At 47.5% G+C, this 23,166-nt stretch overlaps 10 protein-coding genes across 10 annotated transcripts; 5 read left to right on the top strand and 5 right to left on the bottom strand.

The window, feature by feature from the left end:
* Positions 1-231: 231 nt before the first annotated feature.
* I302_109099 (uncharacterized protein) lies at positions 232-3,028 on the top strand (the record flags this gene model as incomplete). The annotated part of the gene is made up of 5 exons (XM_065870797.1): positions 232-583; positions 692-1,029; positions 1,131-1,552; positions 1,673-2,693; positions 2,852-3,028. 5 exons carry the CDS (start codon positions 232-234, stop codon positions 3,026-3,028), a joined length of 2,310 nt encoding a protein of 769 aa, XP_065726869.1.
* Positions 3,029-3,153: 125 nt separating this feature from the next.
* Positions 3,154-3,803, bottom strand: I302_109098 (uncharacterized protein; the record flags this gene model as incomplete). Its single annotated transcript, XM_065870796.1, has 2 exons — positions 3,154-3,543; positions 3,633-3,803. The coding sequence occupies 2 exons, from the start codon at positions 3,801-3,803 to the stop codon at positions 3,154-3,156; spliced, it is 561 nt and encodes a 186-aa protein (XP_065726868.1).
* A 460-nt stretch (positions 3,804-4,263) lies between these two features.
* Positions 4,264-5,319, top strand: I302_109097 (uncharacterized protein; the record flags this gene model as incomplete). The annotated part of the gene is made up of 3 exons (XM_019194826.1): positions 4,264-4,375; positions 4,501-5,110; positions 5,211-5,319. The coding sequence occupies 3 exons, from the start codon at positions 4,264-4,266 to the stop codon at positions 5,317-5,319; spliced, it is 831 nt and encodes a 276-aa protein (XP_019043662.1).
* Positions 5,320-5,506: 187 nt separating this feature from the next.
* On the bottom strand, positions 5,507-6,772 carry I302_109096 (uncharacterized protein; the record flags this gene model as incomplete). Its single annotated transcript, XM_019194825.1, has 2 exons — positions 5,507-6,371; positions 6,525-6,772. 2 exons carry the CDS (start codon positions 6,770-6,772, stop codon positions 5,507-5,509), a joined length of 1,113 nt encoding a protein of 370 aa, XP_019043661.1.
* Positions 6,773-7,145: 373 nt separating this feature from the next.
* Positions 7,146-8,923, top strand: I302_109095 (uncharacterized protein; the record flags this gene model as incomplete). The annotated part of the gene is made up of 7 exons (XM_019194824.1): positions 7,146-7,166; positions 7,232-7,290; positions 7,353-7,498; positions 7,567-8,068; positions 8,135-8,239; positions 8,364-8,768; positions 8,851-8,923. The coding sequence occupies 7 exons, from the start codon at positions 7,146-7,148 to the stop codon at positions 8,921-8,923; spliced, it is 1,311 nt and encodes a 436-aa protein (XP_019043660.1).
* A 194-nt stretch (positions 8,924-9,117) lies between these two features.
* On the bottom strand, positions 9,118-13,628 carry I302_109094 (GTP-binding protein LepA; the record flags this gene model as incomplete). Its single annotated transcript, XM_065870795.1, has 17 exons — positions 9,118-10,973; positions 11,040-11,159; positions 11,212-11,311; positions 11,369-11,583; positions 11,695-11,721; positions 11,775-11,876; positions 11,929-11,996; positions 12,050-12,131; positions 12,184-12,205; positions 12,256-12,321; positions 12,375-12,451; positions 12,502-12,536; positions 12,599-12,769; positions 12,836-13,121; positions 13,199-13,433; positions 13,485-13,548; positions 13,600-13,628. 17 exons carry the CDS (start codon positions 13,626-13,628, stop codon positions 9,118-9,120), a joined length of 3,555 nt encoding a protein of 1,184 aa, XP_065726867.1.
* A 727-nt stretch (positions 13,629-14,355) lies between these two features.
* I302_109093 (cysteine synthase) lies at positions 14,356-16,283 on the top strand (the record flags this gene model as incomplete). The annotated part of the gene is made up of 5 exons (XM_019194822.1): positions 14,356-14,496; positions 14,566-14,869; positions 14,959-15,303; positions 15,400-15,631; positions 16,187-16,283. 5 exons carry the CDS (start codon positions 14,356-14,358, stop codon positions 16,281-16,283), a joined length of 1,119 nt encoding a protein of 372 aa, XP_019043658.1.
* Positions 16,284-16,475: 192 nt separating this feature from the next.
* On the bottom strand, positions 16,476-16,850 carry I302_109092 (uncharacterized protein; the record flags this gene model as incomplete). The annotated part of the gene is made up of 2 exons (XM_019194821.1): positions 16,476-16,675; positions 16,739-16,850. The coding sequence occupies 2 exons, from the start codon at positions 16,848-16,850 to the stop codon at positions 16,476-16,478; spliced, it is 312 nt and encodes a 103-aa protein (XP_019043657.1).
* Positions 16,851-17,481: 631 nt separating this feature from the next.
* On the bottom strand, positions 17,482-20,161 carry I302_109091 (uncharacterized protein; the record flags this gene model as incomplete). The annotated part of the gene is made up of 13 exons (XM_065870794.1): positions 17,482-17,606; positions 17,668-17,763; positions 17,834-17,904; positions 17,970-18,436; positions 18,505-18,511; positions 18,574-18,698; positions 18,753-18,781; positions 18,842-19,118; positions 19,194-19,272; positions 19,344-19,395; positions 19,450-19,645; positions 19,725-19,868; positions 19,934-20,161. 13 exons carry the CDS (start codon positions 20,159-20,161, stop codon positions 17,482-17,484), a joined length of 1,896 nt encoding a protein of 631 aa, XP_065726866.1.
* Positions 20,162-21,655: 1,494 nt separating this feature from the next.
* On the top strand, positions 21,656-22,625 carry I302_109090 (uncharacterized protein; the record flags this gene model as incomplete). The annotated part of the gene is made up of 5 exons (XM_019194819.1): positions 21,656-21,722; positions 21,790-21,955; positions 22,059-22,236; positions 22,336-22,500; positions 22,569-22,625. The coding sequence occupies 5 exons, from the start codon at positions 21,656-21,658 to the stop codon at positions 22,623-22,625; spliced, it is 633 nt and encodes a 210-aa protein (XP_019043655.1).
* Between the last annotated feature and the right edge of the window lie 541 nt (positions 22,626-23,166).

Raw genomic sequence — 23,166 nt, 5'->3', positions numbered from 1 at the left:
TCCACTACACCTGTCTTATATACCTCTGAATCAGCACGACGCCCTTGTACAGCTCAAAGCATCGTTCGGAGTTGCTTACTCATCATCACGCGATCTGGCGTGACTACCAATTCTTCTGAATCGTTCATTACTCAGCAGTCCATTCCTTTCTTCGACGTAGCTTCACCTCGTCTCAATACCCTGGGGTGTACGATACCGACAATCAAAGTGGTCCAGGAGATATGCAGGACAATGTCACCTATAAAGCGTGTTCAACCTCGACGCTCTCTACCCAATCTCAGTACTAGTACTACGACATCTTCAGCAAACAGCAGAATCAGACCAATACGAGGTAGAGGTCAAGAGAACGGGAGCGACGCCGACACGGACGTGGAGGTTGGGAATGAGAACGAAGCTGGACCGTCCCACTCCAACTCGACTGGCAGTGTAGTTGGGCATGGGCATACGACACAGAAAGATGTTAAAGGGAAAGGAAAGGTGACCGAACGACGTGTCTTGCCTGCTCGTATAAGACGGTCAGCAGGTGGGGGGGAGGGTATGAGGGAGGTCGAGGAGATGATTATTGATTGGTTGGAGAGGTGGGGTGGGTACTATTCCCACTGAATCTCCTTTGTAGCTCACCACTCTATCTTGCGGTGTACTGAGGAAACGTGGGGGCAGAACGACTCATGCTGATATGTGATTCTGATAGCTGAACCATCCACGATCCCTCCCTCAACCCTTCCAATCCACCTCACCTCCCTCCCCCTGTCCCATGTTCACCCACCTCCCACACCGTCCACGACGAACCAGCAAGACCTGAATGTCCCGCGTATAACCCTCACTCCGAGCCGTCGGAAGTCTGTTGTTGACGGGGAAGGCGAGGGTCGGCTGGGGCAAGAAGAGAAGATAGAAGTTCCCGAGTGGGTGATGGTGAAAGCTGGGGAAGATGATAGGGAAGAAGCTAGGGAGGAGATGGTATTTGTGGGGAAGGGGAGGGGTGTGACTAGTCCGGTGAAGAGGTTGAGAAGGGGTGGGATAGGTGAGGAGGTGAGTTCGCGAAGGTCATCCTTACAACACCTATCCATGCGTTTAGTATGCAAGTAAGGACTATCGCTGATGCATATCCGTATTATTGTTATTTTTAACAGCTTGAGGAAGATACCTCCGACTCATACTATATCGCCTTGCATCGTAAATACGAAGTATTCGAGAAAAGACAACGTATAAGGGAGAAAGAGAAATTGCAATTCGAGAGGTACAAGATGAAATCAAGATTGGACCTTTTGAAGAATATCCCGAAATTGAATTGGGTTTTGATTGTCAATACGATACTACAGAGGTATACCACTGGCCCGTCTGGTACTGATGGTGAGGCACGTGATACCAAGGTTGAAGAGGACAACGAGAAGCAAGCAGTGGCGGAGCAGCAAAAAGACGGGGTCGACAAATGGGCGAAAGGGAAAGCGAAGATCAAGGAAAAGGGGGAGGAATGGTTAAAAGTCCAGTTGATAAGGGAGGGGGAAGCTTTGATGAAGAGGTTTCAAGAGCTTTTACCGCCCGAGCAAAAGAAGTGAGTAATCTATCTCTCTGTCCTCAATCAATTTCGCTCGTGCTTTTGTACGACCGAGATCTCGATATCACGGTGGTCTATAATGATAGTTACGCCAACATATCATCTGTCTCCTAACAGATCCAGAAGCTCAATCCCAACGCCCCAACACCCTTCTTCGAGACTCTCTACCCCCTCTCGAACCTCCCCCTCCCCCTCACCATCCCTTACTCCCCCTCCAATAGTCCTTCCAGCGAGAGTAGCAGCCCTCCGAGATCCGCCGTCCATCTCGGTGTCCAATAAACGTAAACGTCGGGCTACTCTGCCTAGTACCTCTACTACCAACGCATCAGTAGCTGATGAAGAAACCCCATCAAAGGTCGAAAGGAGATCTAACCGAGTGGTGAGGACATATAGTAAACGAAGTAGGAGTGATAGTCAGACGACAGGTGTGGATGGTACTTCACCCGGTACTGCGGTACTTATCGATAGCTCCGAAGAAGAGGAGGAACCTGATTCTTCGCTGGAGGTGATCAAACCTAGTTCGACGAAAACTCGGAGAATCAATCCCGCAGAAACACATACACAGATCATACCGACCCCAGATGGGACACCATTAGCTGGTCTGTCGAAAGCGAAAGCGATGCCGAGTTCGAGAATGGTTAATCATACTCACATTCAACAGAGTATAAAATCATTCTTCAAGCCTCCTGTACCCACTCAACCTATTCAGCCTTTATTGAATGCTAGACCACTAGCTCCAAAAGCCACACAATCAACATCAACATCAACACTTCCAAAAACACCAATACCTCCCTCGACGAATGGATCATTGACTAACAGACTTGGTCCAATTGCCAATCACATCACTACCACGCAAAGTGCAACCTCCAAAATGCCTAGTTCCATCCCTATCCAAACGCAGAAACCACCATCCCATTCATCGAGTAATGTAAATGGGTCAAGCCGACTACCGTGCCTTATCGAAGCTGCCTCGAGGAGAGAGTTGTCAATCTCGACCAATCCTAACGGAACGGATGGTCATGCGGTGAGACGTATATCCATGAGTGGCTCGAGGCACAGTAAAGGATCGGATGGGAATGGTATGGATCTTAATCCGTTTGGAGTGGCTTTGCCTGGTAGGGTCGAATGGAAATCTGAGGTGAGTTGGCGTTCTACCATCATCCATACGCCATTGTCTCCTCGTCCAACATTTCCTCCTTGTTGTTCAACCTTGTCTTATGGTGCAATATCTGAGAGGATCATATGCACGTGAATCCTGATCTTATTTTTGATCACTAATGAATTGGTTTCCCTCAGTTTACGATAAGTGATGAAGAGGATTTCTGGCCGATCATTGCCAATCGACGTAAGAAAATCAATGGCAGCAACGTACCGCATGTCCCTCCGAGACTCACACAGAACCAGAATGATAATGTTCTGACGCCTGAGGAGGTGGAGGAGCTTGAAGGTGTCGAGGAGGCTGTGGTTCTGTGAAGCGATTATTGCATTGGCTTATTGCGAAAGGGAAAATCATCTACGAGAAAGAAGGTATCTTGTATTATATAATCCTGTAATATACAAATGCATTCATGTCCATGTATGGGTATTGTATTGGAGAATTATTCGACTTTCTTGGTACCCCTCAGCTCATCATCGTTGAATTGATTAATCAGATACTCGATCAATCGAAAGGCCCTGGGCAAGCTCAGTCCCGCTATGAGAATTCCTAGAAGTATGAGATACACCGTGGGTATTGCAGTGCGCGGTATCATCCCCAGTATGAGGGGTTCGAGAATGATCGATATAGGCGTGATGAAACCTTCTTCTCGATTAATTTGTATACTATGAGGTTGAGATTGAGATTGAGCTTGCGTTGAGGAGAAGATGGGTTTCAAGGGTGAGGGCAGATATGATAAGAGCGGATGAGGCATTCTGGGTGAGAGGGGTGTACCTGATATCGAAATGTGAAGTGAAGAATCAGGCGGAGTTATACTGATTCTTGTGGGATACTGTACGAGATACTATCAGCTGAGATATCCGAACATCACCAGAAACGCACAGGTGGTGGGTATATGAGATTTAGATAGGGAGGACTTGCCGATCCAGGCCATGAGACTCGTGTTGTCCATCCATTATACTGCTTATCCTGCTCTGCGAAATCTAGGAGGAAGTGCAGTTCGGGAGAGGTAGATGAGAGGTTGGTAATGAGTGGTTGGGAGGGTTTTAATCTGTTCTTGTTGCGTTCTTTGGTGGTCAGTTCCAGATTCATGATGGGTCATGGAATGTCTTATCGGGAAGCTAGACTTACATTGAATGGATTGACGGGGATTCGGGTATTGATATTCGCTCGGTGGGAGAAGGGGGAAGTAGGGGAAGATGGAAGTTGATTATTTCTGTGTCTGCTAGTAAAGCCCCCACAAAGTAGAGGAGGTATGGGAGGACACTTCTGATCCTCATGATTGCTGCTAGATGATCTGATTGGTGGAAGTGGGAAACAGTCAAAGAAGAAAGAAAGAGAGAAGAGAGAAGGTTGTCTTCTGTCCTGGTGGACGATCAAAGTGGAGGATGGAGGGACCAAGCACGGAATCAAATTCCACCATCATTCGTACAGAATCAAAGGTCAAGCTGAAGCTGTTTGGACATTGTAGTATCCCTTGCGACTTTATACATGTTACCTAGTTCTATTCGTATAGTCGCTACCCACCACACCCATCCTAGACCACCACACAATGGACGCAAAATCACTCCTACGGGCCAAAAAGGCAGAAGCGCGAATCACCCACCCCTACGCCGCGTACAATTCTGCGGGGGTGTTGAGGTGCTCGATATGCGCTACGCCAGGTGAGTTGACGAGCTATCATTGGAACAATTCTCTTACTGAAGGAAGGGATTGTCCCCTCTCTATGACATTATCATTTGAAAGAGAAGTGAGGAAATACTGATGTATTTTGGTGCTGCGTTCATAGTCAAACAATGGGATGCCCACTTACTCACAAAACAACATCGTCAGTCCGTACTTCGAGAAAAAGCAGAACAGGAGAAGTTGGTCCAAGCCAAAGCAAAGAGTAAGAGACCACTACCCCAGGCTACAGATCCTCAAGGACAAGGAGAGTCTTCCAAAAGAGCCAAGATACAGAATACATCGGTGGAGGAAGAAGGTGGAAGAGGTAACTTACCTGCTGGATTCTTCTCTTCGGGGAATCAACCTGCCCCTCAATCAAATTCACCATCACCTGAACCAGAACCTCAGCCTACTACTCAATCAAATCAATCTACTGGAGATACGGAGCTAGACGATTTCTTATCCTCCCTTAACGACGACACCCCTTCTACCACATCCACCGCTCAACCCCAGGTGAAGCAGAATCAAGGGAAGAGGAAGACGTACAAGGAGATCATACCTTCTCAGACATCGTACGAAGCTGCACCTGTGCGTATAGCCCAACCTACTGAAGACCAACAACAGGACGTACAGGAGGAAGAACCTGAAGAGAGCGAGCAGGAGAGGAAAGAACGGCTGGAGAGGGAGGAAAGGGAGGAGATTGTCAGGCGTCTAGAGGAGGAGGAGAGGGCACAGTAAGTCTCGCCTCCATTGCTCTTAACTCTGTCTTTGGATCTCTTTACCTTGATATTGGAGATGTGCGTCACGTGCTAACGTACCCCGTCTCGCTCATAGGGAAGACGCAGATTCGCGTGTGGCTTCGCTGAAAGCCCGGATGGAGATGTTGAAGAAGAGGAGGGAAGCGAAGATGAGTAAAGGGAAAACTAGTACGAATGGTGCATAGACTTCAATGCTTTATGGTCATTAGATCGTTATAATGTGTATGAGGTGATGTATATAATGCTATGTAATGTGTACTCGAGATCCAGCCTACTCTGTCCCATGTTGTGTGCTTGTCCTTCTGTAATACCTGTCAGAGTAGATGTTGCCTGCCTTTAGAAGGGAGGTACGATGCCCTACGTATCATCACCCTACACGTCCCTCTTCAGCCCGAACCCACCACCACCTCCTCCCCTCTTCTTCTTCCTATCCTCATTAACAGGTATCTCCTCCCCCTCATTTATCCCCAACTCCTCATACCACCCACTAACATCCTCTCCCGTCTGTCTCGCATAACTCTCAATAGCCTCCAACGCCTCTATCCTCTTCCTCTCAGCTCTGATCGCCGGCAACCTTCCAGCCAACTCATCCTCCATTCTTTCTTGCTTCTTCCTCTCCCTTTCCAACCTAAATGCAGCCCTTCTAGCCTGTTGCCGCTCCTCGATCTGCTGCTGTTCCACAACCTGAGATTCAAGGAACTTCTCCTCCAATCGAACTGCCTGATCCCATCTTCGACTGATCTCATCCTCCTCCACCTCCACCTCACCAGTGGAGCTTGATCCAAGTCCCAGGGATTGACCGCGATTCTTCTCCCACGCACGCTGCATCCTCAAAGCCAAGGCTCTATCGTATTCCTCGTCAAGCTCATTCAACCTATTCAACTCCCTCTGCTCTTCGTCGAGAATCTCTACCTGATGGGGCGGAACATCCCTGTTCCTATTATTCTTCTCGAATCCCGCTTCCCCGCCCAACCTCTCTGAAATACTTGTTTGTTCTGAACGATCAGGTGCCGAGCCCATCTTCCAGGCGTACTCTGTTACTGTCGTCTTTGGGATCCTCGGAACAGGGACGGGTTCGTTAAGTCGCATGGCTGTTCGTTCGTCTTTCCTTGTTAGACGCATTGCGGTGGCTATGGCTTCTTGGCGCTCTTCGTCTGTTTCGATGGGTCGTTCGATACGGGCTTTGTGGATTAGGCCTTGCGATTCGAGAGAGGCGAGGATGGTTCGTTTGAGGAAGCTGTGTATGCCAAGGATCAGTCATATATCACCTAGATAATCTTGCCATAAGACTGAGGGATCAGGGAAGAGAGAAATCGGTGCAAGTGATGAGCACATAAGAGCAGAGAAGCTGATAACATAAGGAAGAAGTAGTTGACAGACGTAGACCCACTTGACGCTCTTAAACGGATGATCAGGGAACGGAGCAGTAGGCATAGGTACCCAAGGTCTCCTCCCCTCTCTCATATTACTGACTCTCTTCATCCTTATCCTACCTTGGTTATCTATCACATGAGCCGGTCGGAGGATCGGACGTAATCCCTCGGTGGCTGCTTGATACATCTGTTGGGTGTTCATGTGCGGGTGGGAGGATAGGAGGGATTGGACGATCCGGGTCGCTGAGGGGGGTGGACCGGACATAGCGGGTGAGGCGATGAGAGACTATATTTGATGTGATTAGGGAAGATACTGATTTGATTGCAATTCTGTTGGATATGTCTATGAGTTGCAAAGATGTATATGCTATGAGGTTGTGTTGTGTTAAAGATAATCTCTCAAGTATATATCTCTGAGTGCACAGACCTCTGCGAGTAATCTTGTAATGTCTTTGGATGTCACGTGACATTTGCTATACCTCGAGTCAGTGAACCCAAAGATCAAGACAAAAGACCAAAAGATGTTGGATTCTGCTTGTCTCAACGTCAGCCTCAGCTATACTTGTTTCCACTAACCGCGCAATCACCACCTCAGACATCATCTCCAGACCTACCAGCGAAGGAAAGAAGAGGAAAAAATGGCAGCATCCGCCACCCTGGTAAGGTATTGACTCGCAGATACAGCATCAATACATCCAGCTAACCTTCCTCTCATTATACGCAGAAATCAAATGACCCAAATGCACGACTCACAGAGGCATTGTGCACCTCGCTTCGACGAAGGTCAGCTCTCTTACCGTATCTGTCATCCGAATAGAGGTGCAAGCTGACAGCTGAGTTGATAGACAAATAGTTGGCTCGCTCAACGTCGCCTTAGCTACAGCCGCCCTCATCCAAAATGTCGTTCGAAGTGCCCGTTATTCCACTATCGATGAATTGCTGGGTTTGATCAAAAGTATAGGGAAAAAGTTGATAGATGCCAATCCCAAAGGTATGCACCGCTCAATCAGCTGCCAGATAAAAATCTGCTGGGCAGCTGATACTTATCTCTCGCCCCAGAACTCGCCGCAACAAACATCATCCGACGTATCCTCCGTCTAATTCGAGAAGAATACAGAGCAGCAGCCGCAGCCCACATAATCTCCGCTCCTCCCTCGGCTCCCGAAACGCCCTTCTTGGGTCCCACAACCCCAGGTCTAAGTGCCCCTTCCAACCACTACCTATCGACCGCAACAGACTTTCAATTCTTCCCATCGACAGCTCAGCTCTCCCGCCAGACGAGCTTGTCGAATTTCGTAGCTATGCGTCATTCGCGTGCTCAGCTGGAGAGATCGGGCAGTCTGGTAGATATGCAGTTGTCTCAGAGTACGAATTCTCTTTTTACGAGACACAACAACATACCTGAGACGCCTGGGATCAACCGGGTCGATTCGGAGGAGTTCATGAAGCATTCGGCAAAGTTAAAACCTGTTTTGATTCAGGCGATAGAAGAGGTTGTGGGCGAGCTGGAAACTACCCATGAGGATGTGGCGAAGGGTGCGAAGGAACATATACATTCTTCGTGAGTGACTATCCTTCCCAAAGAGATCATGAGCCTTCAGCTGATATACAGGTAATCCATGATCAGCGAAATCATCCTTACTATGGGTCACTCAAAGACGGTCGAAGCATTCTTAAAACAGGGTTACAGAGATAGGAAATTCACTGTAGTCGTGGCTGAATCCGCACCATCGTAAGTACGGAATCTCACTGTTACCAATCTCCTGAGGAGTCAATCTCAACAAAGCGAACTCTTATACCTTGAACCATAAAACATCGTTTTTGCTCATACTGACTGATTATGGTCTATCTCGCAGCTACCTGGGCCACTCCCTCGCCCACTCCCTCTCATCCCACGGCATCCCCACCATCCTCATCCCCGACTCCTCAATCCACGCAATCCTACCAAGAGTGACCAAAGTGATCCTCGGTGCCCACGCCGTCCTCGCCAATGGAGGACTCTTCGCTTTATCTGGTTCCCTGGCCTGTGCATTGGCAGCTAAGACTCACTCGAAGCCTGTGGTAATCACCACTGGACAATTCAAGTTCGCACCCGCTTGGAACCTCTACCACGATTATGCGGCAGTAGATTTCCAGGGACCAGGTAGTGTGATTGGGACGAGTGGGAATGGCGGAGGAGGTGGGAAGGAGGGGACGGAGGTGGTGGATCCGTATTTTGATTATATCAGGCCTGAGCTGGTTCAGTTGTTTGTTACTAATGAGTGAGTCATCCCCCTTTCAATGACCACTAATCAAGATGCTGTGGAATGGGGTGATAGCTGATCTGTTTGATGGTGGGTGCAGAGGCGACCATTCCCCTTCGTACATCTATCGACTGATCAAAGAAGCGTACGATGAGGAGGATGTGGAGTTGTGAGGAGAAGAGTCTGATCTGGTGTATAGGGCAGATGGCGAGATATCCTGAGCCAAACAGCTTGCAAGGTGTATATACGAGATGCACGGTATATAATCTGATACCGATGTATCCAATATGCATAACAACAATGCAGGTATAAAACGATGCGAGGTATATCCCACTACTATAGCAAATTCACCAGCCTCACCCAAGCACTATTTCTCCTCACCAAACAACGTCCTCCTAGCCCATATCAGTCTATTATCGACCCTCCACCCCACCCAACCCTGTTCATTTCCCTCTCCAAACTTCCCTTCCACCTCCCTCCACACTTTCTCAATAACATCCAAATCTCCTCCACTAGTCCTCGCAAAGGATTTAAGGATAATCCAGAATTGTTTCTTGTTGATTCCTCTGTTGCTCCCAGCTAAAGAGGACGGAGGGGTGAGGGATAAGAAAGATAGATATATCTCCTTCAGATTCTCCAAATTCCATTCACTCCCCTTCCCCTCCATCTTAGGCGGTCTAGCTTCATACCTCTCCTCTGAGAATGAAGAACCCCTTTCCCAAATATCTTGGAAACTCTCTCTCTCCATCTTCCTATCATATCCACTAAAAGAGTTGATCCCAAATACCCTATATGCCTCTCCGCCTCCGTAAGCGGGAGGGGTGGATTGACCGTACATTGCGAATCCCTTGAACAACGTAATGTAATCTTTGATACTTGGTGTGCAACCATTCTGGAATATATGCTTGAACACCGTCAAACTTCCTATCAAATTGCCTCTGGTGACCAGCGCAAATAAGAGTGGACCGAAGAGCTGTTGAGTGGGTTTGAGATTTGATGGTATTGGTATGATCGGATTTGGGTTGGAAGTCGTAGTGCCGTGTGAGGTAGTTGAGCCAAGTAGGTTCTGATGGTCCCCTTGATCCATTTCCACGATTTTCGAATAAGTTTCGATAGCACTGGCCAGATACCCATCTTCACTCTCGCTGTTCCCCGATGGACCTCGAGCAAAAGCATGAATACCGAAATTCACCAATACACTCTTATCCTCCTCGCTCATCTCTGAACCATCTTGACTGAACGCTTGATCAAGTATCCCAGGAATGTCTTCTAATCGTCCCAACTTATCTGCCAATATACACCTGGTAAGGTGAGAGTAGCTATCAGGACTTAACCCGTTCCTCTCCAACTTATCCCACCAATCTTGTAATCTACTCTGATGTCCAGCCAGAGCGCAGAGGTACATCAAATGATTTATCCCTTTCTTCCACCTCTTCAACCCCTTCGCATCGTTCGCATCCGGTATACGAGGAAACACCTCCCGAAAGGCCTTTTCAGCGTCCAGTATATCTTTAGTCTGGACTTTCCTTTCCAGTCTTGACGTAGACGACAGGATTGATAGTTCCATTCCCTTCAGCGCATTGAACTTATCTCCTACGATATCCTCCAACTCCCTGAACAATGGGTTCAACTGCTCTGCGAACAATCTACGATCCCCACCTTCCCTCTTCTGAAGTGCAAGAAGGGCTGTGATAATTTCAAGGATCTCCCCAGGAGTAAACACGTGTGAGTCGGGTGTCGAAGCGTACAAGTCCTGGAAGGCTTCTGATAGTTTGGAAGAGGTAGCATCTGCCGGTGGAGGGGATGAAGTCATTCGACCGATCAGGGAAAGCTTGGATGAGCGATCAGGAGGTGAAATGGGAGATCGACCTATAGGCGCGAGTGCAGAAGTGGTTTGGGGTGGTAGGGTGGGAGATTCGGGTTCAGGTTCTGGGAGATTTCGAGTGATGGGGTCATTGGTTGATTGCCATGGAAAGGAAGATGACGAGAAGGATGTCAGCATGGGGCTGTTTGGAGATAGCCCTGGTGGGAATGGTATGCTGGGAGAACATGAGGTGAAAGCCAATGATGGAGCTCGAGCTGAGGTGTGTAGTGATCGTGGTCTAGAAGATAGAACTTGGAAGAATGCAGTTTGAGGTATCTCGATATTCCCCGCAAGCTTCTTCAGTCGCTTTTTGCCTTCTTTCTGCTTGTTGAGGTGCTTGAGCTTTCGATCGTAGTGACCTGCAAGTTGTACCATAGATATGTCAGCTTCGATAATCCCAAATGAAGACACATCAAGTGACACACCCCCATATAACCCTGCGGTGACATCTTTTCGGAAGGCAGAGACGTTCTCTCTAGCTATGACCTTAGCGCCGACAGCAGCTTGCAGAGATAGCTCGAACTGTTGACGAGGCACTACCTCCTCTACACTCACAATGTCAGCGCGCTGTCTTGACAACTGTTGGACCGCACGTACTGAGTTTCTTCACCCAAGCTTTCCCGACATTCTGAGCAGCAAACTTATGTACGATCATCGCAAGCGCATCGACAGGTTTCCCGTTGATCAGTATATTCAGCTGTAACAAAGTATGCTGTCAGCTAACTTCAATAGTCACGTGGGATAGTAAGCTCACTTTGACCAGATTAGACTGCTGATATCCCGCTTCTTCATAATCGAAACTAGCGAATCCTGAGCTCGAGCTTTTCAGCTCCGAGAAGAAATCCGTAACGATCTCTGCTAATGGTAGAGAATACCTCAAGATCGCTCTATCTGAGTTCTCGAGAATTCGATATTCTTGCTGAACTCCTCGATAGCGCGAACACAGGTCCATCATCTCTCCGATGTATTCTGTACATACCAAAGTCAGCTTCGAAAATGAAAGCCATGGAATGTATGAGTTTATCCGAAGAAACAGGAGAGTAAAAGAGAGCTATGCAAGGATGAGAAATGGCAACTCACCATTAGGTACGAAGATAGTAGCGTTGACTATCCACAAGATCAGCTGAATGCTAGAGGAGAACATCAAACAGCAGACTTACTCATTGGCTCCTCGATATGCCTCACTCGCAATTTCGAGTCCCCTACTTCTGGGAAATCGACAGGATTCGAGACGTATTCCTCGGTACCGTTCAAGTAAACCACTGGGACGATGTCAGCTGATTGTTCCTGTCCTGATGTTGACTCTCAGCTCACCTTTGTAGGGTACAGTTGGAGCCGTCACAATCACTTCCGAGGAATACTCATCTTCAAGACGTTGTTTACTATTAATGTTTATAAGCTTCAACGTCACGACAAGGTGCTCGGCGAAGCTCACAAAACGTCCATGTGCAGTGTACCCAGGAATCCCAATCGGAACCCTTGACTCAGCGCAGCAGAGGACTCCCGTTGTATAGATACTACGTGAGATTAGTTCAATGCTCTTCATCGGAAGAGAATGAGGCAGCTTACCACTGCGATCGTTGAGTGTGAGCTGCCAGACAAGTCAGCTAGATTCACATTGCTAATGCAAAGACAGCTCACTCGTTCTATCGATTCTTCGAGTTTTGGGAAATCCGAACTGTCCATCGGGAATACTCCGGCATACACCTAGCCGAGTGTCAGCTTTCAACGATGCGATATACGCCAGTCTGTCAACTAACCATAGCTTTCATAGGCTTGAATCCGGGAAGGGGTTCGACCGGTTTATCTGCCCAGCATATCGTATCTCCGATAAATGCTATCAAATTCATCAGCCTCTAGGTCGCTATCGACTACGAATGAGCTTACCTTCTTCAGAGTTCTTCATATTACACACGATATATCTGCATGCAAAGAAATCGTAAGTTATCGTTATTGATGCAGTAAGCACAAAGACCCAACTCACCCTACTTGTCCATCTTTCAACTGATCTACCACTACTTCTTCCGGATTATTGATACCCACTTCCAATATCTCGTACCGCTTCCCAGCCTGGAGGAATCTCACTTTATCTCCTTTCTTGAGTGTTCCAGAGAATATACGAACGAGCGAAACGACCCCGCGGAACTGGTCATAGCTGTTCGATCAGGTGATTTGTGTAAGCTCGGTTTCCCCAGGGATTGTGAGAAAGACACAAACTTACAACGTATCAAAGATCAATCCTCTCAATTTGCCATCATCGTCCACCCAATTCTTGGGTGAGGGTAGATTATCAATTACGTTGTTCAGAACGTTCTCTACGCCCAAGCCTGATTTCGCACTTATACGCATGTGATCTTTTATAGGTAATCCCAAGGAAGTTTCGATCTCTTCGCTTGTTTCCTCCGGCGATGCATGAGGTAAGTCTACTTTGTTGATGACCGGTAGTAATTTGAGATTGGCCTCTAAGGCATGATGGAAAACTGATAATGTTTGAGCCTGAATGCCCTCTAAGTCCCCAGAGACATTACTATCAGCACATGTTTGTACTGGGAAAGAGGACGAGAGAGAATCCAACCAGACTTACGTGAACAATCTACCAACAACAAACCACCCTCACAAGCGCCCAGACTCCTAGATACCTCATAACTGAAATCTACATGGCCAGGCGTATCAATAAGATTGATCAGGTATTTCTGACCATCGGTATGTGTATGTATTATCGATACCGTCTGAGCTTTCACTGTGATTCCTCTTTCCCTTTCTACTTTGAGCTTATCAAGAAATTGCGGGTTGGAAGATGGCGGCACAGTCCCTGTCATCTATAATTCATGTTAGCTAAAATCGCGCAAGCAGCTAATCGTCCAGCTCACCTGTAGTAAACGATCTGCCAAGGTGGATTTACCGTGATCTATATGAGCTATGATGGATAGATTCCTACAATTCTGGTCAGCTGACTGTCTTCATGTTACATATTCGCTAGCTTACCGTATACGCTCCGGAGGGAATTCGCCCATTTCCAATGACCGTTTCTTCGAGGTGATATCTGTAGCTCTGGCCGCTGTCCGTGGACTTGTGGTGAAAGTCCGGGTGGTGACTCGAGCCTTAGTATAGCTTGTGCTCCTCGCTGAACGGAACAGGCTTCTTGGCACATTACTTGACAATGGTACAGCACTGGTCGAAGGTATTATCGATTGGGATGCTCGAAGTCGGCGAAGACAAGCGGCACATGGCCTACTTACACGATTCATCGAGCTCATCATGAAGAGACAAACTTGATGTAGACAGATCGAGCTGCCTTATGGCCCCCCTTTTTACTGAGGTCGGTGAGCGTAGAAGATTGAGGACAGCAGTGTTCGCTATAGGCATGGATAAAGACAGTGGTTGCAAGCGTGATTCATGTGCACTCACTCACCCACCGAAATCTCGAAGCAACAGAGGAACATGACGGAGAGAGCATCGATCTCCTTTTGGTGGGTGTGGGGATGTCACGTGATATAGCTAGGTATTCCAGATAAATGAGTCTGTGCCTGACTGACGTGATTGAATTTGTATGGTGGGTGACGACCATCACCATAGGATCATTAGTATTCCCAAAATATCAAACTGATGCATTTTCATCCAATTGCCGAGATCATCACTGCAGTGTTGATAGTGTATTGATAATCCATCTGTCTGTATATATCCTACTGTTCGTCTTATAGCTGAAACCAAAAGTACCATCTGAAGAAGACCAGACCGAAAATGGTAGCTGCCCTATCTGCTCGGATGTTCCGACCCACCGCAGTCGCACGACCATTCGCCCGAAGGGCTTATGCTACCTCTGTCACAGGATATGGAAGGGAGGTTGAGGGGTTCGTAGGTGCCGTAGGAAACACTCCTTTGGTGGGTCATTATCGCCTCTCACTCATGTCAGCCCTTGTATATACAACTGATATGTGTGCCTTGCTTCAGATCCGACTCAACCGACTCTCCGAAGAGACCGGCTCCAACATCCTCGCCAAAGCTGAATTCATGTCACCCGGAGGATCAATCAAAGACCGAGCGGCTCTCTACCTCGTCAAGGATGCTGAGGAGAAAGGATTGATCAGACCAGGTGGTACCGTTGTGGAAGGGACTGCAGGAAACACAGGTATAGGACTGGCGCACGTCTGTCGATCAAAGGGATATCAATGTGTGATTTACATGCCTGATACTCAAAGTCAAGAGAAGATCGATCTGTTGAGAATGCTGGGTGCGGACGTCAGACCTGTTCCTGGTGAGTTGACTCTTCCCCCTACATTCCCAACCTCAACTCAACATTGTCATATAGGTCAACGCATGCTAACCCCCTTTTCAATGACGTAGCCGTCGCTTTCGACAACCCCCAAAACTATAACCATCAAGCCAAGCGATACGCCGAATCCCTAGACAACGCCGTCTGGACCAACCAATTCGACAATACCGCGAACCGAAATGCCCATATCCTCACCACCGGACCAGAGATATGGGAACAGACAAACGGTGGGAAATTGGATGCCTTCATCTGTTCTACCGGTACTGGTGGAACCTTAGCTGGTGTGGCTAGATACTTGACTGAGAAGTCGAATGGAAAGGTGGAAGCTTGGTTGGCTGACCCTCCTGGAAGTGTGCTTTACAATTTGGTGGAGAATGGGAAGATCGAGAGGGTTGGAAATGGATCGATCACTGAGGGTGAGTAATTGCTCCTTTCGCTTTAGTGTCGCCATTTCTCAGCGTATCCCTGGGTTTTCTTGAGAGAATGATAGTCTGATGAACTCCCTATCGCAGGTATTGGACAAGGTCGAGTGACCTCCAACCTCCAACCCGACCTCTCTCTCCTCTCCGGAGCCATCCACGTCCCCGACTCAGCATCCATCAACATGGTCTACAGATTACTCCACGAAGAAGGTCTCTACGTCGGCGCGTCGAGTGCTCTGAACGTATGGGCTGCGACGGAATTGGCCAAGAAGAAGGGTAAGGGAAGTACGGTTGTTACGGTGCTTTGTGATGGTGCTTATCGGTGAGTATCTCTGATTCCTTGAAAGAGGGGGAGTGGATTGAAGGGGAAAGACGTTAAAATAGCGGTATTCTCTCTCTATCATACTTGGGGTCGGGATGGGGGGAATGGAGAAGGGGTAAACAACGGAGGCGGGATGTTATCTTCAAGAGAAAGTCAGGAGGGGGGATGGGGGAAGATGTTCGTCAGGAGGGGAGGAGGGAAGGGGGAGGGGGGGGGGGGGGAACCGCAGCAGAGAGACAAGGGAGGCACAGGAAGAGAGATGGAGACGAGTGCCACACAGAGCTGGAGCGGACGGGGATGAAAGGAAGAGAGAAACGGATGGGGAGCAGATTTCGCCTTGGCGAGAAGGAGCAGTCCAAAAGAGAGGAGACAAGGGAGAAGATCGAGGAGGGACGGACTTGAGATCAAGGAGAAACGAAGAGGAGATCAAGGAGGGAAGGAGAGAAGATCGAGGCGTGATGGGGAGGAGGCCAAGTTGAGACGGGATCGAAAAAGGAGAAAATGATCTGTGAAACAGGTAGATGAGCAGAAAGCTGACTACTTCACCCTGTTTAGATACCAAGCCCGTCTCTTCTCAAGGGTATGGCTCGAATCCAAGGGCCTCGACTCTCACATCCCAGAACATCTCCAGAAATATATCGTCCTTCCATAAACAAACTGGGTGAAAAGGAATGGATTGAATTTCTCATCAAGGATAGTTGCATGCATCACTATCGAGTAACTACATCTCAACATCCATCAACAACACTAACACTCACTCCTCATTTTTTTCTCGTCGTGCACCGGTGGCAAAATCACTCTGCCTACCGATTTTGCAGCCGATGTACAGCAGCGTTGCAGACACCTACTCATCTCCTTTGGCTTTTCTCCCACAGACTTGAGACAGGACCGAGTTCCCTCCTCCACCAATTTCCGACGGGTTCGAAGATGCAAGAAGCAGAGGTCTTCTTCCATACTTCTTTCCATTCTCATCGGGATCCGCGTTCATTGACCTAGTCAGGTTCAGGTCCAGATGATCGTCAGTCCGGGGGTGGGCCCTCTGTACTGGACGGTACGATACGGTCTGTTCGATATATCGAGCACAAGGGAAATGGGACTGGGACTCACGATCGTACTTGATCTCCAATTCTACTGCTGACATCACCATCCCGGTGGTCAGTGAGTGATCAATAGTGGGAGGAGTAGTAGAAATTTCAGTCTCAGTCTCGTTGTCGGTCATTGTTAAGTTCAAATCTGATGTACTGTATCCCAGTATGAGGTATGGTATGCTAAAAGGTGAGCCTGGAAGTGCTGTACCGTATCCGCTCGCAGGGTGTGTGGGTATTTATACAGTACCTCTTTTTACGTTGTTTCGCTTGTGTATTTACCTCGCGAAGACTATTCTCGTCTATGTCTATTGAAAGGAAAGACATGCCTTCCATCTCTTCTGGAACTGAAATCGTCGAGAACCTTGCTAGACGAGTGATTTACTGAATACTGAATACTGGTGAATGTCGAATCGATACTGTAGGTCTAGAATGGGACGAGTGTCGTAAGATGAAAGGGAAGATGAGTCCAACAGTCTAGATCCAGTAGAACAACTGGATTCTGTCCTCTCCTAGGTTGTAGAATTACAGTATTGGCTAGAACACGGTGCGAGATCTTATCTCAATTATCTCAACTGCAAGGGGACTTTCCGACGACGACGGACGAGGCCGTCATACATCACTCGTCGTCTTAGCTAAGCATCTCTTCTCAATGCCAAACCCCTTTGTCCAATCGAGTCAGGTACTGTGTCTTGTCTTGTCACGGTCGAGACTGCAAAACCCTTAGGCCCTTCCTCGTACATGTGCATGTGCATGGGTATATGATTACATCAATCCTTTCAACAATCCTCCTAGACCCTTCGCCCTCCCCCAAACTGTCCTAGCATAAGCCAAATTCACCAGACCCACCAAGAACCCCCAAGCTCTCTTCGGTTCCGGTATCGGGAAATCTACATGGTTTGTCAGCTGCATGGTCATATCTTGACGAAGTGCGTCTTTCAGATGACTCACCAACAGGGGGAGGTATACTGGTTCTAATGTATGAAAAGAACCTATCTTCCGTTATGGATTTGACAGAACATAGGGATCTGAGACCTTCTTCGCCACCTATACCATTTTGTAAACCACATTAGTATTTTTTTTCTAACGGAAGATGTGATATAAGGCTTTGTCTCACCAAATCTACCATGTCCTGATGCCTTGACTCCACCAAATGGCATTGCCTGATTCAAGTAGAATACACCGAAGCTAAAGACAGGCAATCGGTCAGCTATCTGCAGACAGAACACGCTAATTTAAGACAAAGAGCTCACTCATTGACAGCTACCATCCCACATTCCAACGCCCCAGCAACCCTCCTACATTCCCCCCTATTCTTTCCATATACCCCCGCACCCAGTCCAAACCTACTATCATTAAGCCAACTGACCGCTTCGTCAATATCATCATACGGTACGACAGTCATAACAGGCGCGAACAGTTCCTCTTGGGCAATCTCCATATCCATTGTCACATTCACTACAAGAGTAGGCTCAAAGTACGCCGCCCGGGGATAGGTTGGATGCGTATACTGTTTTCCACCTGCCGAGATCTTCGCTCCGCTTTTTTGGGCTGAGGATAGGATGGATGTCAATTTATCGATAGGAGAGTGGGAGATGAGTGATCCGACATCTGTACCTGGTCGTAATGCTTTGACTCGGGGTTCCATCATCTCAACGAAGCGGGGGTATTGGGATCGATGGACTAGGAATAGTTCGATACCTATACAGTTTTGACCGGCCTACAGATATGGGCAGAATCAGCTTTGGGTACCGTTTGAAACGTTCGTGAATGTGTTAGCTGACTTACCGACTGGCTAAGATACAGAATACACATGTCAGCTGATGTGTCCAATCAACGAAACAGATATGAGCTCACAAAGCACCCCTCATCCATGTGCTGGAGAAGAAATCCAAATCTGTCCCAGGTAAGATAAATGCGCAATCCTTTCCTCCAAGCTCGATACAGGTCGGAACCATGATCTCAGCGGCAGCCAGTGCGACCTGACACAAATGGTCAGCTGAACATCGATAATCTTTCCGCCAAACACAGCTTGCCTTCTTTCCGACAGGCTCTGAGCCGATGACTTCGGATATGTCAGCTCTTTGGTTCCCGATGTAGTAATCCAATAGACCGGATAGCTCACAAGTGATATGTTTGATCAACCTATTCCTCGTCACCGTCTCCGCCACATCAGGCAAGCAAACCACAAGCTGAACGACATCTTCATCCAGTCCACAAGCCCTCAGACAAGCTTTGATCCCTCCTACGAACCAGAGACTGCTCCATGCGACTTGCTCTGAACATTTCACTACGATCGTATTTCCAGCGAAGAGGGCCGCGAGGATCGGTGAGATCAGGTTATGGAAGGAGTAGTTCCATGAGACTAGGGCTAGGACCGTGCCGAGAGGGGTGTAGTGGACCTGTGTAAGATATGGCCGTTAGCTAAGATCATTTCGAGCGTTAAAATGGATGAGTATGCGAGATGTTCAACTCACCTTGGAAACCTTATGAGCGAGAAGCAAGTTTCCGGGTCTGGCAGATGGTGAGATGGTCTTTTCACCGTGCTTGATCAACCTATTGCATTGAAAGGCATCAGCTAGACTCAAATTTCCTAGGAGATGTAAATAGAGGAATAGCTGATTTACCAGTCAAGTTTCGATAGTGTAGTAAGGATTTCTCCAAACACCGCATCGACCTCTGCGAGTATACCCCGCTTGAGCTCAATTGCAATGAGGAAGCTAATATACGCACCAGTTTTACCCGTATCTCTACACGCTACTCTAACTATACCTTCCATATCCCTCAAAACCCACGCCTTCAAACTTCTCAAGAAGGATATACGTTGAGCGAACGTTGTTTGGGCCCAGCCCTTCTGAGCTGAGTGCGCTTTGATGATTTGGTTGGATACTTCCGAAGCGGATAGGAGGGGAAGTGTGAGGAGGTGATACTATGGGCATCATCACAGTCAGCCTTTCATCCCCATCCTTAGGTCGATCATAGGATAATGGTGGTAACAATATACTCACCCCAGTAGAAGGATCATAGCAAGTTATATAGTCCCTCTTCTCGCCCGTCTTCCCACTTTCGGGCGGTAACAAGCTCTCATCGTGCTTATGAGCGAACAATGAGGGGTTCTCGATGACTCGACCTTTCCATTCTTTGTCTGCTTCCTAGAGTAATAACATCGTCAGCTGTCGAACAAGCCAGCTTTACCTTTGAGAGTCAGCCGACCTACCTTGGGTACTGCCCATTCAAATTCTACCACCCTCTTACTCTCCCTCCATGTCCTGTATTGCTTAAGGTAAGAAGGCAATCTATAAGATATAACCAGGAAGGCGATGGTGAGATTGACCTTGTTGGGAGGATTGTATACGGCTTTCCATATCTGACCGAGGGTCAGGGCAGATAACCAGGTGAGCCATGGATGTAGAATCTGTGGAAGGGAGTCGATCGTCTCCAGCATTGTGGGTGATCCGCTTAGCTATTGACGAGGTGAGATGGAGGACGAGCAGAAGAATGAAGCAAGACCAAACTCTTGTTTATGGTCAGACCTCCACCTTCACCTCGCGAATGAATGAATTTCGGACCCGACTACTACGCGTCTCCAGCGGAGGTGGCCGCCCATTATGGTGTTAGCTTGTTTGGTTCGATCTTCAAGGGGTGGACTGCAAAACAGCCGCCATCTATCCTCCTGCTGTCTTTCACCACCCGTCTAGTGCACCGTCTAGTGGTTTGGCTGTACTCGTATCGCATACATTCAACATAAAGAGTAATAGACCTGGTTGAACTGAAAATCTTACGACTAACAACTCCATAACACATGTTGTTTCATCTTTCACTTTTCCCAACGACAAAACCAAGTTGGCGCCACACTTCTGCATCTTTCACAACCACGATATAAATTAGCGACCCCAGGCGATATCTTATATCTCCCGTTCAATCCGCTATCTATGTAAACACCACCTTTCCAGACAGCCTATATCATTGTAAGGGGGATTGATACGGTATTGCGGATTATGGAAAGCCCCAGGCGCCAGGGTGAGTACATATTATATTATTCCAAAGCATTGTAAATCCGTTTAAATCCCCCTTACGTACTGACCATGCATTGTACTGACTGTACTGACGTGGTAAATTACTGACGTGGAATGGTACCGACGGTGAAAGTACTGATCAAGTAAGGACCTCAAGATCTGGGATAGGGTTGAGGGTACGACTACTCCCCTCCTCTCTATATGGGAGGATGGGAGGAGGCGTATGGGCGGTAGGGTGGCCTCTTCCTGCGACATGATTTTTTTTGTTTTTCTGATGTTGGGTACAGAACTTCCCTCAGAGTATCATAGTATGAGATGTCATTTGGTAGGATAGTTTATGCAGGTATGTACTGTACGTTTGATGTTGTCAAAATGCAAGCATATGTCCTTACCAGGCGATGTCGATGGTGGTCATGTTCTAGATGAGATGTCAACCCCAGAGGATGCCTCTCTTTAAGCGATGCGCCGCTGACTACTGTATCAACACAATGACAAGGTACCATCATACACTAATCTGGAATTGGCCTTCGAAAGGACCCCCTCATGACCCTTGTCCCCCACTCTTAATATATTATACAGTACGTCACTGTGTACTTTTTAGTCTCTACGCACAGCCCTTCTGCTTATGAGATGTCACTGATTGATAACCATCAAGACAAGACAAGTATATTTATATTTATACATACTTTTTGTCTTGTACCTTATTTTGTGCATCGCCTACCACCTGTCATCATCCCATCTTTGATTCAATTCAGTAACATGTCATATATCGATATCTCTCGAAAAGTATATATCCTCTTTAACTTGAAATGATCGGGTGGCAAACCCATCCCTTCCCCGGAGCAATGAGTATCCGAGACCCAACGTCCATCAACCCTTCCTCCCTCCTCAGACCATAGATCATAGTATTAACCTACCTCAACATGGCCCGAAGAAAGTACGAGACCCTCCTTCTATTCCTTCTTTTCACAGGTATAGCCATAGTGGTCCGTAAGTCTTTCTCTCACACCTAATCATGCGCGGGGCTGATAGAAAGATACTGTACCTATCGAATCAGTCTTCCCATTCGTATCCTTCATCCTCGTATCGCTCTCACCATACTACATCCCGGGCCTAGATATGGCTCGAGTAGAAGGGAAATACTATGACGCGCCTAACAACGTTACCTTTGATGTGAAGATCAGTGTTGGGCCTAGTGGAGGATGTATGTGGTTCAACAGCTCGTCAGTACTATCTTTTCTCCTGGTCATGCCACTTGACCCATGGTATCACCCATGTCAAGATGTAATAATAAAATACAGTAGCTGACAATACTCTATCTCGCAGAGAACCGCAATGCAGCACCAAGATCCCCTATGTCCCTAATGCAGAATACCTGCATCTCGGCCCCAACTCCAACCTCACATCGGTATTTCCCATAGCCATGGGCCGGGCGTTGGCGCTTAATCATGTGATTGTAGGATTGATGGGATTGAGTATGATTGCTGTATTAATGGATATCCTGGTGGGGGTGTTCCATACTCTGTCACGTACCAAGGCTTCACGTCGTGCGAACGTAGCTCCACGCTGATGAATGACCCTTTCCCTTGGATTATCATATCAGATTTCAATATTCATCATCTACTTTACCGCCTTCATGCTCTGGCTGGTCTATTTCCTCGAATCCACCTATATTGGCACACTGAGTAATAGGCTAGATGACATCTACGAGAACAAGGAATGGGAGTATAACACTGGTGGGGGATTTATCATGATCAGCGTATCTGTTGTGAGTTGATGGATACAACACGGTGTCAACGATTGTACTGAAACTGATGGTTGGGGATGGTGGACTAGTTTGTAGCTTCCTTTTTCCTCTGTGGGGGAGGATCCATATCTGCAGGAGGGGATTGATCGTACCATGTCGTCTGGGTCGTGACCATCCTGGGATAGGATTTTATTCCCATTTCCACCTTATTTCAATAGAGAATATAGAGTGTTCAGTTATAATATCGGGCTCTCATGTAGAAGGACGTGTATGTAGTGATTGAATATCAAATATCACGTATAAATATCTGTACAAATTATATCGTATATCGTATACATGTATCGTATATCAAGAATGAGAATAAGCACCAAGAGTTCATCATATTGTATTGTACTGTACTTCCAGAACTCAATCCACTCAATCTGAATTGCTGTGTCAAATTCTACATAAACTACGTTCAGTTCATCTCTGTTCGAGAAATGCGAAGAGTGAATAAGCTCAACGAAAACGGGACAACATGATCTTGCCAAGCAAGTTAACAGCTTTTTTCTTTTCAACATCCCAGGGGGCCCGTTGCGTTGGTGCTTTGATGTTGCTCGGCGTTGTGTTGCGTCGAAGCATGAGCCATGTAGAGAGGCGAAACGAGGTGAAAAGGTACGATCAATAAGATACTCTAACTTGAACGGT

This window comes from Kwoniella bestiolae, chromosome 8 (assembly GCF_000512585.2).
Source record: "Kwoniella bestiolae CBS 10118 chromosome 8, complete sequence".
Classification (NCBI taxonomy): domain Eukaryota; kingdom Fungi; phylum Basidiomycota; class Tremellomycetes; order Tremellales; family Cryptococcaceae; genus Kwoniella; species Kwoniella bestiolae.
This window is presented reverse-complemented; position numbering and strand designations above follow the sequence as displayed.